The sequence below is a fragment of the Pelodiscus sinensis genome, chromosome 3 (genome assembly GCF_049634645.1).
Source record: "Pelodiscus sinensis isolate JC-2024 chromosome 3, ASM4963464v1, whole genome shotgun sequence".
NCBI classification, from domain to species: Eukaryota; Metazoa; Chordata; order Testudines; family Trionychidae; genus Pelodiscus; species Pelodiscus sinensis.
Window position 1 is genome coordinate 60,354,747 of NC_134713.1, and position 16,445 is coordinate 60,371,191.

Here is a 16,445-nt window from a genome sequence, read left to right on the forward strand (position 1 = left end):
ACCTCTTTGTGTCTTTTAATTATATAGATATAGATAAAAGAATAAGAGAGTGTGCCTGTCTATCTGTCTGCAAGTCCATTTCTTCAACAACTCCTCCTAAACAGCAAGGCCAGGGTTTGGTTGTGACAGCAGAACCTGGAGCCTGGGAAAGGGACAGATTTCCAAAACATGCAAAGGGAGAGGCTGCTTTTGGAGGGACACGACGTGACAGTGGCTACTTAGGGGAAAGCAAGCCCCCAAGGGAGCATTATCCTGAAGAGCAACCACTGGGGGCAGTCATATCACCAAGGAAGTGACTAGCAGTGCTGGAGTTCTGCCATCTTGCCTGCCAGCACACTGGTAAGTAGCCTCCCTGCCCCCAAACCTTTCCCTAGCCCTTGGCCACAGCACCCAAAGAGGGAAGGCAGGGGGAGGGGAAAGAACAGGGCCAGGTGGGCTGAGGGGGAGAACAGGCCCCAGGCAGGAGGATGAGAGAACACGCCTCTGGACCTCAGACACCTGCACACTCCTCCCCAACCCCCAGGCAACACCAGTTAAGTCTGCTAGTTTCACTACAAAAAACCAATTCCCTTAAGCTTCCATGGAAAATTAGAATCTTTAACTTTTTACAGTTATCAGTTCCTTGGGACAGTAACTTGACTGAATATTAAAATTACAATGTGGAAGTTATACAAGTAATAGTCTTTATTCCCCTACATGATAACCAACAACTTCACTGTAATATGGTGACCAGTATTACACATTTTTCCCCATTCTGACCTTTCTGAAATTGAAACCTTATTTTTGCTATTGTGAATTTTCAATGCTTTTTCTGAAATAACCTTCAAATTATTTTCCTCATCACTGTGGTACGTGCTTGTCCCATTTATTTAGCACAGAACTGCTAACTTAGTTTTTTTCCCCTTCCCAGAAAACAATTCCAAATGCCTACTTTTAACTTGGGTGGACCACAAGACAACAGAGGATTGTGATGACCATGGGATTCACTAAAACTTGAGAACTCTAACAGCCTCTCCCAGTTACACCTGCAAGGTTTGTCAATATCAGGGAGGAATTAAAAAGAGGAGTTTAGTGCAGTTGGGGAGAAGAGATATAGGAGAGAGATGGATTAAAGTACCCCCTTTGTGGGAAGTGCACAGCAGCAGAAGACAAGCAGAGAGAGAACCATGGGAAAGCAATAGGAGTGGAGTTAACTCCTATGGATAGACCTTAACACAGGGGCAAGGTTCCAGGGAGGCAGCCTTTGTTGTTCAGCAAAGGGCAGAGGATGTTGTGAAGTTTATTCTATTTTGTCGGACACTATTTTCAGTGGAATTGTGTCTGGGATTGAGGGGCCATTGATTATCATTCCAGACCACTGAACTCCCTAGGATGAGTCATGGAAACATGGGTCATGCTACAAGGGGATGGTCTGGGACAGTGAGACCATTGCAGGGACCAAAACAGGAATTATGAATTGAGTTTACTAAAAACATTGAAACATCCCAGCCTTAATTACACTATAACAAATCATCAAATTATATATGGCCCTCTGCTAGGAATATCAGAAAGACGGTAGGCAATACATACTTATATAAATAGAAGATGCAGTAGAGTTAACTTCTGTCTCAGCCTTGTTTGTTTAAGATGTGGTGGGTTTTTTTAAGTTATTGCTGTAGGATAGAAAATAATGGTAAGATAATGGAAATAATGGTAATTCCCATTTGTCCTGCTGCACTAAAATACTGATAGTACATGACATCTTTAAAGACTGTGTTTTAATGCTTATGAATAAATACACTGAGTTATTAAACATTTTTTTCTAGTAATGGGAACTTATTTGAAGTTCTGTTTAGTTGTGATCTAAACCTTAAACAAAGTCCTCTGTCTTAGTAGTTGTTGAAGAGCAATTGGATTTATACTCTCAGAATCATCATAATTTCTCCTGTATCAATTGAAATGTCTTCTTCTGGACTACCAAAGGTACATAGTAGGGACTGGCTACTATTAAACAAATCATTAATTTCCATGTTAAAAGGATACTTTATTTGACAGATACCTATGAATGCTTTTCTGGTTTAATACTCTAATCTCATTACATAGCCTAGCAGGACTTTTGTCTTTAGGGAGATAGTTATTTTCTTATGAGATGATCCTTTTGTTTCATGAAACAAGGTGAAGGGAGATCACATGATTTTTATGGAGAACTGTGGTAGGTTGTAACCGGAGAAGGGTTTTTTTTTTTTTTTTTAATCATTGCTGTATTGACAATCAAGGAACTCAATGTCAAGCAGCTGAAGGAACTTTGTATAGCAGGCCACACACAGAGACAGAGTGTGCCTTGTAAATGGAGTATACAGTTTACACTGCTGAACTAGTTACAAGCCAATTCCGAGCCACTGACTTACTACAGTATCACATAATAGATGCCCTGTCCACAGTGATTATCAATGGATGTATTCATATTGAGATGTCTTTCAAAGTGAGATGAAGTAAGCTGAAACTTAAAAGTGCATATATCTATAAACTAGTTTATAACTACATATTGCATTTGCAGAATGTGTACACACACACACACACACACACACACACACACACACACACACACATATATATATATCCTGGGTCAACTGAAAAAAATAATTTACTATTTTGTAAATTGGATATAACGTAGTTGGATATAATGGCATTGCAGATACCACAGCATGATAAACAGTTTGGTTATGCAATCTGAAAAGTTATTTTGTCTCTATCTCCTAGCAGAATGTTTATCTTTCAATATTCCAGTGTTATGACCATGAAAATCAGACCCTGGAAGCACTTACAAGTGCATTCCAGTTTGAGACACAACACTGTAAATGGTATGTACATTTTAAGTGAGCTTGCTGTACAGATGAATTTTCTTTAAAAAACAATTTTAATAGACAAATTCATTTTAACTCCATTTGCTACTAAAGCCATTGGCTGGTATTTTATAGATACCACAACATGATTTGGTTTGTAGATAAAAGTTGAAGGATGAGCAAGCATGCCATTCATAATGAGCAAAATGGAAGAAAGGACTGAGGCATTTTTATGAGAAGTTGACAAACAGGTTAATGAGGATAGAACCACTACCAAGCTGCACATGGCAGGGGTGGGAGCATGTAAAAGCTAACAGCAGACAAGTAACGGAGTTATGAAGGGGTCTTCAGATGGGGAACTCATGTTTTAAGCCCAGCTCTTAAACCCAGCACCAGACTGGGGAAGCAAAAAGGTCTTGGTATCCCTCCAACCTCTGCTCACCAAACAAGTTCCACCCATTTGGCATGCAAAAGTGAGACAACACTTAGAAGATGTTCAAAATATGAACATGCATGTTCTCTTGGCTCCTTGAGCTTGGCATCTCTTCACAGAAATTCATCTACATCCATGGAATCTGATGGGCTCCTTGGATTTAGCTCTTTCTTGACTAAGGGCTGGCAGTAATGCCTGAGCCTCAGCAAAAAATACCTTTTTGCTGTAGGAGCTGAGGGAATGAAAAGTCTTCCTTTTAATATAATATGAGCTAGCTAATTGGTGTATCAAAGAATCATTTTACAGACTTCCTCCACCCCGTTAGTCCTAAGACCAACTCTGAGGAAGTTAGTCTTGAAAAATTGTTTGGTAGAACTCTTGCTGTTAGTTAAAATAAATCTTCACAAATGTATTACTCACAGCTTTCATTGGGTCAGTAACATATGTGAAGCACAAATGTATAACAACATTTGATAGTTCAACACAAAGACAATTAAAGATACCAAACTCCATTTAAGTTAATTAAATAATACAATATTTGAAAGTCAAAAGATACCTAATTAATTGCAAGTATCAATAATCTTCAAAACATCTTCACTTTTTATAGTTTTTGACCTTTAATAATTAATATAAAAGTCACAGAATCATAGAACCATAGAGCTGGAAGAGACCTCAGAAGGTCATCAAGTCCAGCCCCCTGCTCTAGGCAGGACCAATCCCAACTAAATCAACCCAGCCAGGGCTTTGTCAAGCCAAGACTTCAAGACCTCTAGGGATGGAGACTCCTCTACTTCCCTAGGTAACCCATTCCAGTGCTTCACCACTCTTAGGCTGTGTGTACGTTGGCGCGATCTTGCGCCAAAGCAGCCACTTTTGCGGAAAAACATGCTACCTGTCTACACTGGCAGGGAGTTCTTGCGCAAGAACACTGATGTTCTAATGTGTGAAATCAGTGCTTCTTGTGCAAGAACTATGATGCTCCCGCTCAGGAATAAGCCCTCTTGCACAACTGTTCTTGCAGAAGAGGCCAGTGTAGACAGGCAACATGAATTTCTTGCACAAGAAAGCCCGATGGCTAAAATGGCCATCGGAGCTTTCTTGCGCAAGAGAGAGCGTCTACACTGGCACGGATGCTCTTGCACAAAAGCACATCTCTTGCGCAAAGGCACATGCCAGTGTAGACGCTCTCTTGCGCAAATACTCTAAAGCAAAAACTCTTGCATTAAAGAGTATTTGCGCAAAGTCTTGCCAATGTAGACGTAGCCCACGTGAAATAGTTTTTCCTAATATCCAACCTGGACCTCTCCCACCACAACTTGAGACCACTGCTCCTTGTTCTGCCATCTGTCACAACTGAGAACAGCCTTTCTCCATCCTCTTTGGAACCTCCCTTCAGGAAGTTGAAGGCTGCTATCAAATCCCCCCTCACTCTTCGCTTCTGTAGACTAAACAGACCCAACTCCCTCAGCCTCTCCTGATATGTCATATGCTCCAGCCCCCTAATCATTTTGGTCTCAAGCTTTTTAAATGCTATTAAGAAATTAAACACATTCTGATAAAGATCATATAATAGAATAGCCTGCAGTAGGCATTTCTTAATCTATTATATATTTGAGAGTATGCATGTCTGTTGGTTTATCTGTTCATCTGTGAGTCTGTTTGTTCAAGAACTCCTCCTAAATGGTAAGATCTAGGTCCACCAAATTTGATATACAGCTTCCTCTTATAACTTAAAACCAAGGTAAGTGTCTGGATTCTGTCATGACAATGGGATGTGTGTGTAATGTGATTAATTCTCATCAAGCAGAAAGGGAGGGCTGTGATACCAGGAACAGTGATACTCCAGAATGACCATAAGAGGGCAGAAAGTTAGTGCACCCCCACCACTCCAACATACCCGAAGGGCCACAGCTTAGCACTTAATAGGGAGCAGATGACAATGAGAATTACAAACATGAGTCCGCTTCTCTTCAGCTTCTCTAGCACTCATGTATCACTGACATATGTTAATGTTAGTATAAACTGCAATCCTGTAGCTATGCAGCTTCACAGAAAGATTGATATCATGGCATCTCCACAGGGGCCATGGAAGGCTTCCAAAGGTGGTAGTGACTTCAGTTATAGACATCTTCCAGCACGTAACTTTGTTCTGATTGATAACCAAATCAATGTATGCTGCATCTTACCCAGCCAGTTGAGCCATCAGCTGCAGCAGTTCACTAAACTGTGCCAACAAGGCAACATCACTGGCCTATCTCAAAGCAAAATGGCGTGCAGCTCAATGCCACTGACAGCTGCCTCTTTAATGCTTAACTATCCACCATAATAAATACTGCTTGATAAATTAATTGCTGCCAGTATGTCTTTCCTTTGATAAATCAATCATTCATACCTGCCTAATATTTGAGCCTTTTAAAAAACTGAACATAGGGAAAAGAAGAATTAAAGTAAATACGAGAGTGAGTGAAGATCAATAATGCTTTATGATCCTATTGAATTATCATTACAAAACAGAGATTATTGTACAGTGGAAACTTGTAAAAGTTTGCCAAATAAAAAATGCTGATATGCCATTGTCATATTCCAGTATATACCTGAAACAAATGATACTAAAGAATAACTATATACAGTGATGCATTTATTAGTGTGGAATTAATCTTAAAATTAAATAGTACTGTTCTAAAGGAGTAGTGGGAAAAAATCAGGCCATCTCTGCCAGTGATGTACTGCAAAAGTTATACCCAGGCAGCTCACCATGACCTCCAGGCTTAGTTAGTGCAACACATATCTAAAAATACAGCTCTCTCCTCCTTGCCACAAAGACTCCTGCTGCTGCAAATATGGAACCCAGCTGATTTCTCCTTTCATCCCTAGCAATTTGTTAAGTTACACTGTTGACTTCAAGGTTTGATCTGAAAGGCTGGCTCTGTTAACAGGAAACTCATATAAACCTCATCAGAGATCTCTCCTTTTTGGCACAAAACAGCATCAAATCTTCCAAAACAAAGTTTTACATTATGTTTATGCTAAGCACAGCTCCTGAACAGCAAGTCAAAATATTCCTGTCAGGAGTTCTTGTGATCAAGGGTGCTGGAACAATCTGTATATTGCAGCTGCTGACGCATATGGGGAAACCATTTCAAGTCAGGAGGTGAAGTAGCATCCCAACCCCCTAGTTCCAGCACCTATGCTTATGATTGCATTAAAGTAGTACAGATGGGTGCAGAACACTTGTGGAACAGCTTAACCTCAGCAGATCTGCAGGGAACTAACACCATGGATTTAGTTAGAGGAGAATATCACCAAAGTTACACCCTATTTCTCCCTTTCTCTCCCACCATTTCCTGCCAAGTATCAGTGTGGGGAAATTAAAGGAGCCTGAACTTTATCCTATAAAGAATTTAAGTTGTTGGACCAGATCTTCAGCTCTTACAAACTTACATAGCTCCACTGACTTCAGTAGAGTTACCTGATTTACACCAGCAGATAATTCATCCCTTTAAATTGTATTATTAATCTTTTTGAATAGTGACATTTTAATTATGTGGCTCAAGACATCCTCAAATGCAGGTTTATAATGTCAGAAAGAGACAGGTAGGTCTCATAAATACTGATATACAAAATGATAGGATTTTGATAACCTAAAAAGAAAACTAAAACAAAAAAAGTTGGCAGAAAAATTAAAGTGATTTTAGGGGGCTGCCTAGTATGACAGATAGGGTCTTTTCCTGTCTTTTTATATGCTGCATCTTCACATATTATTTTCCCAAATAAAAACTAATTCCAGGAAGAAAATGAGAGATGCAGATGATACAAAACTGTTTAGGATAGTCAAGACAGAAGCAGACAGTGAGGGACTCCAAGAAGATCTCACCAAACTGAGTGATTGGGCATCAAAATGGCAAATGAAATTTAATGTGGATAAGTGTAAAGTAATGCACATTGGGAAAAATATCCCCAACTATACGTACAGTATGATGGGGGCTAATTTGGCTACGACAAATCAGGAAAGAGATCTTGGAGTTATCGTGGACAGTTCTCCGAAAACTTCCACACAGTGTGCAGTGACGGTCAAAAAGGCAAATAGGATGCTAGGAATTATTAAGAAAGGGATAGAAAATAAGACCCAGAATATCTTACTGCCCCTGTATAAAACTATGGTACGCCCACATCTTGAATACTGTGTACAGATGTGGTGTCCTCACCTCAAAAAAGATATTTTGGCCTTGGAAAGGGTTCAGAAAACGGCAACTAAAATGATTAGGGGTTTGGAACAGGTCCCATATGAGAAGAGGTTAAAGCGACTGGGACTTTTCAGTTTAGAAAAGAGGAGACTGAGGGGGGATATGATAGAGGTATATAAAATCATGAGTGGTGTGGAGAGGGCCGATAAAGAAAAGTTATTTATTAGTTCCCTAAATAGAAGAACTAGAGGACACCAAATGAAATGAATGGGGAGCAGGTTTAAAACTAATAAAAGAAAGTTCTTCTTCACACAGCGTGTAGTCAACCTGTGGAACTCCTTGCCAGAGGAGGCTGTGAAGGCTAGGACTATAATAGAGTTTAAAGAGAAGCTAGATAATTTCATGGAGGTTAGGTCCATAAAAGACTATTTAGCCAGGAGATAAAATGGTGTCCTTGGCCTCTGTCTGTCAGAGGCTGGAGAGGGATGGCAGGAGACAAATCGCTTGATCATTGTCTTTGGTCCACCCTCTCTAGGGCACCTGGTGCTGGCCACTGTCAGTAGACAGGATACTGGGCTAGATGGACCTTTGGTCTGACCCAGTACAGCCGTTCTTATGTTCTTATGAGAGAATGTTATAAAAATTGTGAACACATTCCTTTTTCTCTCTCTGTATGTATATATAGGGAGATGGGATGGGTGTGCACTTTCTAAGACCAATACTGTTCAGCCTGATTAACTAAATTTGGATCAGGGACAATTTATTCTTTTGCTGACATGTAACAAATGCAGCTGAGAGTCTAGGAAAGCCTAATTAGGCTTAATAAGATTATAAAATACATACATGTTTTAACAGAGACAACAGTTTATCTTTGCAATGCAGTACAAATTACCATTTAACTTTGACTAAAAATGTAGTTAATGTAGTCTAAATTGTCTCCGTTATTCCAGTTTTGGGTTTTACTCAACAATGTTAAAAAAAAGTCCTACAGAAATCTGCCAAGAGGGAAAGAAAGATAGAATTACGTTTATTTGAAGTATAAACTTACACACCTTGGCCTCCGAAATGCTAAACCATATTGTTGGCAAGCCAGACCCACAGTGGGAGTATAAACAATAGGCATGAACCTTTCAATGTTAGACGTCAGCACTTTGTAGAAAAGCTTTTCATTTCGATCTTGAAGACCCATTAACAGAATGTATCTGTGGAGAATTAAATATAATTAGACAGGTATCCAAGTGTACATTAAAATAGTTTAAAAAAATAAGATAGGTATGTAGAGAATTAAAGTTCTGTTCCAGACAAAAGTCTCTCTCTGGTGCAGGGTACTTAAATTTAACCATATCTTAGTAGCACAAATGCTTCAGTTCTAAAGGATAACAAAATTGAGACAGAGAGAGTAGACAGAAGCTGAAACTATTGCAAAGATGACAGTCGAATGCTTGGGAAGGGAGTTAATTCCTGTCAAATATAAAATGCTGTATTTGTACTAAAATAGCAACGTGGGTCTGACTTAAACCTTAATCCATACATGCCAAATGTTGCGCTTTGAAAGGGATATTCAGAAAGTTGCTGGAGGTCGGGGGGAAGTTTCATTTTTCTACTCGGGACCTCAGAGAAATTTTTTCCAATCCAAGGAGAGTGTTAGTTTTTCCATACCTCTCTTCTAATAGATTTCAGTACTGGCACACATACAAAACACCTGATCCTGCAATCCTCCTTGGCTCCTAATGAATCCCACAAAAGTACTTTATCTCCTAATAAAATCAATGGTAGCTCTGCATTTAAAAGCACTGCAGAGTTTAAATTAGAATTGCAAAAGGAAAGAATGAGAGAGTGTGTGTTTAATTCATCCTTCTTTCATCATCTATTGTATAACACAGCTTACCTTAGAACTTAGTCCATCCCATTCTTTTCAGCACATTGGACTACTCACATTCTTTATGCTTGCTTATCAGCTGCCATGTGGCCTAACTCCTCCCATTCAAAATAAAATTTTCTATGTCATTGATAATCATACATCTCTAAATCATCCTAGGTCTACACCTCTTTTTGCTGGATTATTTGGTTTCCAATGGAGCGCCATAATCGGTAGTTAGTTAGCATCCATTTGTAACATGTCCTAGCAATTGCGGTCTTATCTACAAATTATTTACAAAAGAGACCTTGCTTATGCCATTGTTCTGACCTCATGGTTTGTTTTTCTTTCTTCATAGCTTGCTCCTAATATGCTCCACAAGCACTTACGATGAAACACATCTAACTTTTGAGCATCTGTTTTCTTAATTTGCCAGGTTTCACTGCTGTAGGTTGCTAAGGCAACAACAATGGCTTTACACACAATAGATAAAATTATCACTGTTCCGAAACTTTATCTGAAGTGAAGTAGAAAAAGGTGATTTAAAGATTCAGGATCAGATTCTCATCTGGAATAAATTGGTATAACTCCAATGGCTGTAAGCTACACAAGTTTACCTCAGTTTAGGATATGGATCAGAGTTTTCAGCCTTAAGACCGAATTTCTTGATTTTTGTTATGGATTTAAATCTGGCCTCACTATTTTAATTTACTTTATGCAAAATAAACTTTTTATAAACTTTTTTTTATTAGAAAACAAAGTATAAATTTTAAAACCCAGTTTATTTCCAAATGCAAGAATATTTACCTACCATTTCACAATGAATAAGACATTATTTGCAGTCAAGAACTTTAAAATGCACATTGTACATATATTTTATATATTTAACAGAATAAACCAAAATATATTAAGATTCCTGTTTAACAAAGAAAAGTATAGAATAGTCTACATGTGAAACACAGCTAATGTTGGTAAACAAAACTTAGTTTTCATACCCTCTTTGTTGTTGCTATTTTAAGTATTAACCTTTAACCTATCCAATGGGAAAAGTAAACTCATATGACGACAGCACTAAGGAAGAAAAGAGATGGTGCTTTTAAAAAAATTGTTAATGTCAAAGGCACCCAGACCCTCAGATTTTTTTTTAAACTAAAAAAATTAAATGAAATCATTACAGACAGCATCATAACAAGTGCCATAAATCACTTTTTAAAATAATACAAATGAATTATTTTATATCAAATATTAAGAACATTCATGTTACATATTTATTCCTTTCTCCTAAAAGTATTTTCAAAAATATGTCTCAAGTATATTATTAAATATTTATTCTTATTAGCTTTTAATATCAACTCTGTATTTAGCATATATTGTTAAAAAGTAAATCACCATATTTTAACTTATATGATTGCGCTATCATCAAATACTGATCCATTCACAATCAACACATCTTACATATGAGGTTTACCAGGGTGAATTTTTGGAGATATACATTTCGTTGCCACGGGATCTTGAAGAGTGACAGGTGGAGAACTTATAAATAATGTGGCCTGGTCAATTCCAGAGTGCTCAGGCATGCATGGAAGCCGGATGACTGAACCAGTCTCTGATTCTGAATACTTGCCCATTTTTCTTTTATTACTACTTCCTTTGAAATCAGTTGCTGTTATTTAAAACCCCTCAAATGATCTTTTCATTCTCCAGTCTTATTATTCAGACCAATTCTGTTTTCCAGATTCTGTAAAATGATCTTTTGGAGAAGGAATTTAAAACTGCTGGGAGACTTTTGTTTAAAGGGCCCCAATTCAAACCAAGCATGTACCTCTTGCAATATTTTATAAATATATACTTGTTCTGTTTTGTTTCATACCTAAATTTAAATTAAAAATTCTGACATTTAATTAAAATAAAATACTGTTTTATCCTGCAGTTTTTATAAGCAAGATGTCCTAGCCAAACATTGTATATAGTATGTGATTCGCAACAGCTCAAACCAGCTTTAGCTATTATAATATCTTGATATATTGATCTAGCAGTTTTTCATAAGGACAAGACAATGCCTGTATCTATTAACTGAATGTTTCACTAAAATTATCAATTAAATGACGTTAAGAAGCAGATGCCCTAAAATGCTAACCTGTACTGACTGCCTGTGATTACACACACCTGACCACCTCTACCATTCTCCTCACATAAGGGTTTATGAGAAGGTATTTTGCTATCAACTAAAAGAGGACCAAATATTTACCACATGGCCCAGACAGGAAACTCAAAACAAGATGACTTGTACAGTACTATAGGTATCATAGCTAGATTACTTAATCATATTTATAGAGTGAAATCCTGATCCTACTAAAATCTCCGGCAAAACGCTCGTTGACGTTGGAGCCAAGACCTTGCTTATGGAGCGCATCACATGGGCTATGTCTAGACTGCATTCCACTCTTGAAAGAGGAAGGCAAATGAAAGACATAGAAAACGCAAATGAAGCATGAATTTACAAATCTCGAGCTTCGTTTGCATAAACACGTCTGAGTGCTTTTTTGAAAAAGGGTTTTTCAGGAAAAAAAGGAGTCTAGACAGGGTTCTTTTGAAAAAACAAAAAAACAAAAAAACCCTTTTTCAAAAGAACCCTTACTCCTGAAAAAAAAATGAGATTTACAGTTCTTTCGAAAAAGGGTTGGGTTTTTTTTTTTTACATAATATTGCAACCATACCACTTTGCACTGCAAATTAACTTAAACTTTTAACTTAAATGTGATTAGTAAATTAATTGTAATGTAATTTATATCCACTTTAAGATCCCTTTATACTGCCAGAATGGTATAAATGAGCTTAGTGTAAAGGAGACTTCGGCTCTTGGCTCTTAAATCTCCCATAATCTGGAAACCCCCTCAGACCTTTGAAATGTTTTGTTGATTTTTTTTTCTGGTGCAATTTCAAGTCAACTTCATCCAATACAAAACATCTTGATCTAGTTTTCCAGAAAACTAAATCAACTATTTCTTGTCACACCCTCAGTGAACAGGGAAAAGTAATGATCATTGTCTTTTTTACAATTATTTACATATTTGACGACTGTATGCTGCTTGATAATGTAATGTTTTCTGTCATTCTTTAAGCATCAGAAGCTTCATAAAATTTTCAGTTACAAAACAGCAGAATAAATATAATATTAGAACATGTTTATTCATTAACATGGTCAACATTCCCTCCCCCGCCCCCCCCAAGAGAAGTGAAAAAAAACAAACAATGACCTGGGAAAAAAGTATTAAGTTCTTTAGTAGTACTTTACCTGTCTAGGTCAGATGTTTGTCTCTCAAAATTCACAAGAATCCTTAAAACCTGGACATCTTGACTGAGAAAGCAAGGAGGCAAAAGACCGTGTATATTCAATTGTTGTCTTTCTTCCAATGAAAAAGCCATGCCCTGTATAAGAATTGCATAAGATTACCTTCAGGATAGTTCAACAATGCAAAAAGAGCATGCATTTTTTACTATCCAAATATCCATTAACTGAAGGGAAACATCTTCATAAGGCAACAAAAAACACAACATAATCTATCTATAATAGGCATTTTTGAAAGCATCATCACTCTATATGCAAGCTTCAATTCAGCTCAATGCAAACTTTGTGCCAAATTTTTAAAAGTTCAAGAGCTCATGACTTGACAGTTTAACAACTCCACCCCACCACCAGCAAGTCACAGTCTTCCAATGCTGAAATATTACTACTATTATCTCCTATAAAAATAACTGAAAAGTAGAGCAACAATAATCACCTCAAAAGGTAGAGCAGTGAACAACACAAATGCCTCCAATCATGTATTTAACATGAAGATTTGATAATTTACACATTTTGGTTTTCTAGGGTAAACAATTTGCTTTTCTAATATTTAGAAATCTTTCAAGATTTCTAATGAAAATAATAGTTGAAAATTCACAATTGCTGCCCAAACAGTACACAATAGAAATTATATAGTATAGGTGATAATCCATTAACGCATACCTTTCTTCCCTATCTTTGGTTTGTATGATTTGTCTTAAGAACCTTAAAACTATATAAAATACTACTAATGTATGTCATGCCTACCTATGCAAATCTTTCTAACAAGTATACAGGCTTGCAAAATCTCTGTTTTCTTTTTCCCTAGATTGTGACTGGATTCACATGGGGCAAAAGAACTAATGTTTCACATGGAGGACAAATACACAAGGCTTCCATTTTTTTGGATTATATTAATTATTCATGTCTGCACAGGCAAATTGATGGTCAGAACAGAAAAGGGTTGTAATTGCCTTATGTGGTATAGCAGACAGTTCCAGGTGAAAGTGATGTGATCATCAGGAGTCATTTCTATAAACACCGAAGCTTTGTTTCCACTAGAGACATTTTAACAGAGTATTCACAGGATGAATAGGTGACAAAATGACAGATGAAATTCAACGCTAATAAGTGAAAAGTAATCCACATTAGAAAAAATAATCTCACTAATACATACAAAATGATGGGTATTTGCTGTTACTACTCAAAAAAGATCTTGGAGTCTATGATAAATGGGAAGGATACTACCCTTTTCTGGACATCCGAGCCATTCAGTTAATTATATTGTTCGCAAGGGTTAAATTCAGATACTTGAGAGTATCTAGGAAATGTTGGCAGGGAGCCAGAAGAGCCAATGAAAAGAGTGTGAGTTTTGAATTGAAGCAGGACCCTTCTGTGTGACTGGGGCAAAAGCTGGGAGAGATGAGTTAACCCAGGAACAAGGCATGGAATTGCCAGTGGTAGCCATAAGTAGGTAAAGACTAAACCTTGGAAAAACAGAGATGTAAGTAGAATAGAGAATGTTTAGTTAGGCACAATCCATTTTTTTCTTTATTGTGGGGTTTATTAAACTCCTCTGTGCTGAGCCCATGTACTCCCCCTCTGTACTCTGTAATTTTTAAACGGAATCCCAGGGAAGCATGTCTCTGTGTTTTAATATGCCTTTTTTCAGTTGCTTTGTAACACCTAGCAACCAAGTACGTTTTACCAAGTACGCTTTCTTTGTTTTCTTAATAAAAATCACCTTTCTAAGACTATGATTTGATTTTGTGCTCTAGAAGGCAGGAGGTTCAGTGTGTGCACATGCCTGAAACTGAAAGGTAAGCTATTAAGAAATTATAGGTTGTTTTTTTCCCTCCCAAGCTCTCTCCTGAGGGAGGGTTAAAGAGCTTGTGGGTACCCCCCAGGAAGAAATTCCCACGTGCATCTTACTGGGTTCTGAAAGGTGGTTTTGCACTTGGGTAGTGGAAGTATACCACCTAAGGCCAGGGAATCTGTGACCTCAGAGAGGTTTTAAGCAGAAGCCTTTAGTGGCAGGGTATTTTAAAGTCTCTTGCAGGCCCCCACCTTCTGCACTCAAAGTGCCAGAGTGGATAATAGCCATGGATAATTCCTGAAAATATCCTTTCAACATGCTGTGGCAACTCAAAAACCAAACAAACAGAATCTTAGGAAACATTATGAAAGGGATAGATACTAAGATAGAAAATACCATAATGCCACAATGTAAAACCACTGTATGCCCACACTTTAAATACTGCATGCAAGACTGATCTCATTTCAAAAAAGATATATTAGAATTTGGAAAAATGCAGAGAAGGGCAATAAACATGACTGGGCTATCAAACAGCTTATATATAATTAAAATGACTTGCACTGTTCATCTTAGAATGGAACACTCTTATACCTAGTATTATACCTAGAGGCGAGGCCGCCTAGCTGTTCTCTCTCACTATAGATTCACCATCGAGGGTCTTTCCTTTTTAGAAACTCATCTCTTCAATTGGGTAACACATTCCAGGCCACCGAGTCCAATGTGTGAAAAATCCTCACAAGTCAGCAAGGGCTTCGGGACCTTCCCCCTTGCATTGAGGTCTCAGGGTTTGGATCCTTGCGCCTTCAGGATCTTACCCAATTAGCTTGTGCGCCAAGTGATAGACTTCTGACATTGTCTCTCCTTAGGAGTTGGTAGGGTCCACCCTCTCCACCAGCTCTGATCCAGGGTCCAATGGTAAGAAGCTAAGACCTCTATCGTGGGGTACTACACAGCTGCCTCCCTAGATCACTTCCTCCCTGCATCCCCTCTTTCTATAGGGAAAAAGAACTGAACCCAAAGGAAAGTCTCTGGCCTTCAAAAGTCACCAGTCCCTCCTATGCAGGTCAGGTCAGGATCTCCAAGCCTCACCCAGAAAGAGCTCCTGAGGTACCCCTTCCCAAGCACTCGGAGCACGGTCCTGCTCCCTTAAGCTGTCTGCCTTCCTCTGAACTGCTCCACTTCCCTTTTTAAGTGAAGCAGTTAAGCTCCTCCTTGAGCTTGTACAGACATTGCAATAGCAGCAGAACAGGGTCATCTGTGCCCAGAGCTGGTCCTGAACCCCTTCTTCTCCCTTGTGGAGTTTCTATTCTTCAGCACAGGCTGCCTAACAGATGTGTGCTGATGTTGTTCTCCCAAATAAAATATTTCTATCTTGGCTACTTGAATATGTCATCATTTATTGCTATGTGTTTCTGTTTACTCCAAATGAATTTAAGTTGTTTGTATAAAGGAAAAACCTGATCATTGATGATTCTTTTTATTGTAACTACATGAAAAATAATACCATACCACCTCATTATACTTAACTCAAACTATGCCTAAGAACAAGGAAAGAAATATAGCAATGCTAACCTCTCGCGAGAACATCCTTTGGTCTAGAGCTTATTAATAAGTGAGGACACAATCTGTGTACCTACTTCATATAATACTTCAGAATTCAAGACTTGTAGTGGGGCAGAGTGGTTTCCCACTGACCCGGAAAGGGAAAAGCCCCTCCGAGCTCTCTTGAGCTGAGCCTCACCCCACCCCCTCACATGACCAGAAGTCAGGAGGCATGATCCTGGCTTTAAAAAGCCAGCCCAGGAGCTCAGTGGAGAGCCAGCCAGCAGAGGAATCAGACATCTGCTCTCTGCCCCCAGGCTGGGAGACCCGGATTCCAGTGCCTGCCGGAGGCTGAAGACTGGCCTGGACCACCCTGCCTGCAGGAGCCTGAGGACTGGCCTGGACTCCTGGGACTGCTACTGGAGCTACTGACCCTCAACACCCCAGTGAACTGACTGGAGAACC

The 16,445-nt window shown here is 38.5% G+C and overlaps 1 protein-coding gene across 1 annotated transcript in view; it reads right to left on the bottom strand.

Moving 5' to 3' along the window:
* ME1 (malic enzyme 1) overlaps positions 1-16,445 on the bottom strand; it is a 226,482-nt gene that overhangs the window by 174,048 nt on the left and 35,989 nt on the right. Inside the window, exons 2-3 of the mRNA XM_075923820.1 lie at positions 12,593-12,726; positions 8,492-8,641 (exon numbers count right to left, since the gene is read on the bottom strand). Coding sequence (XP_075779935.1) covers positions 8,492-8,641; positions 12,593-12,726 — 284 coding nt within the window. The remainder of the gene's footprint in view (positions 1-8,491; positions 8,642-12,592; positions 12,727-16,445) is intronic.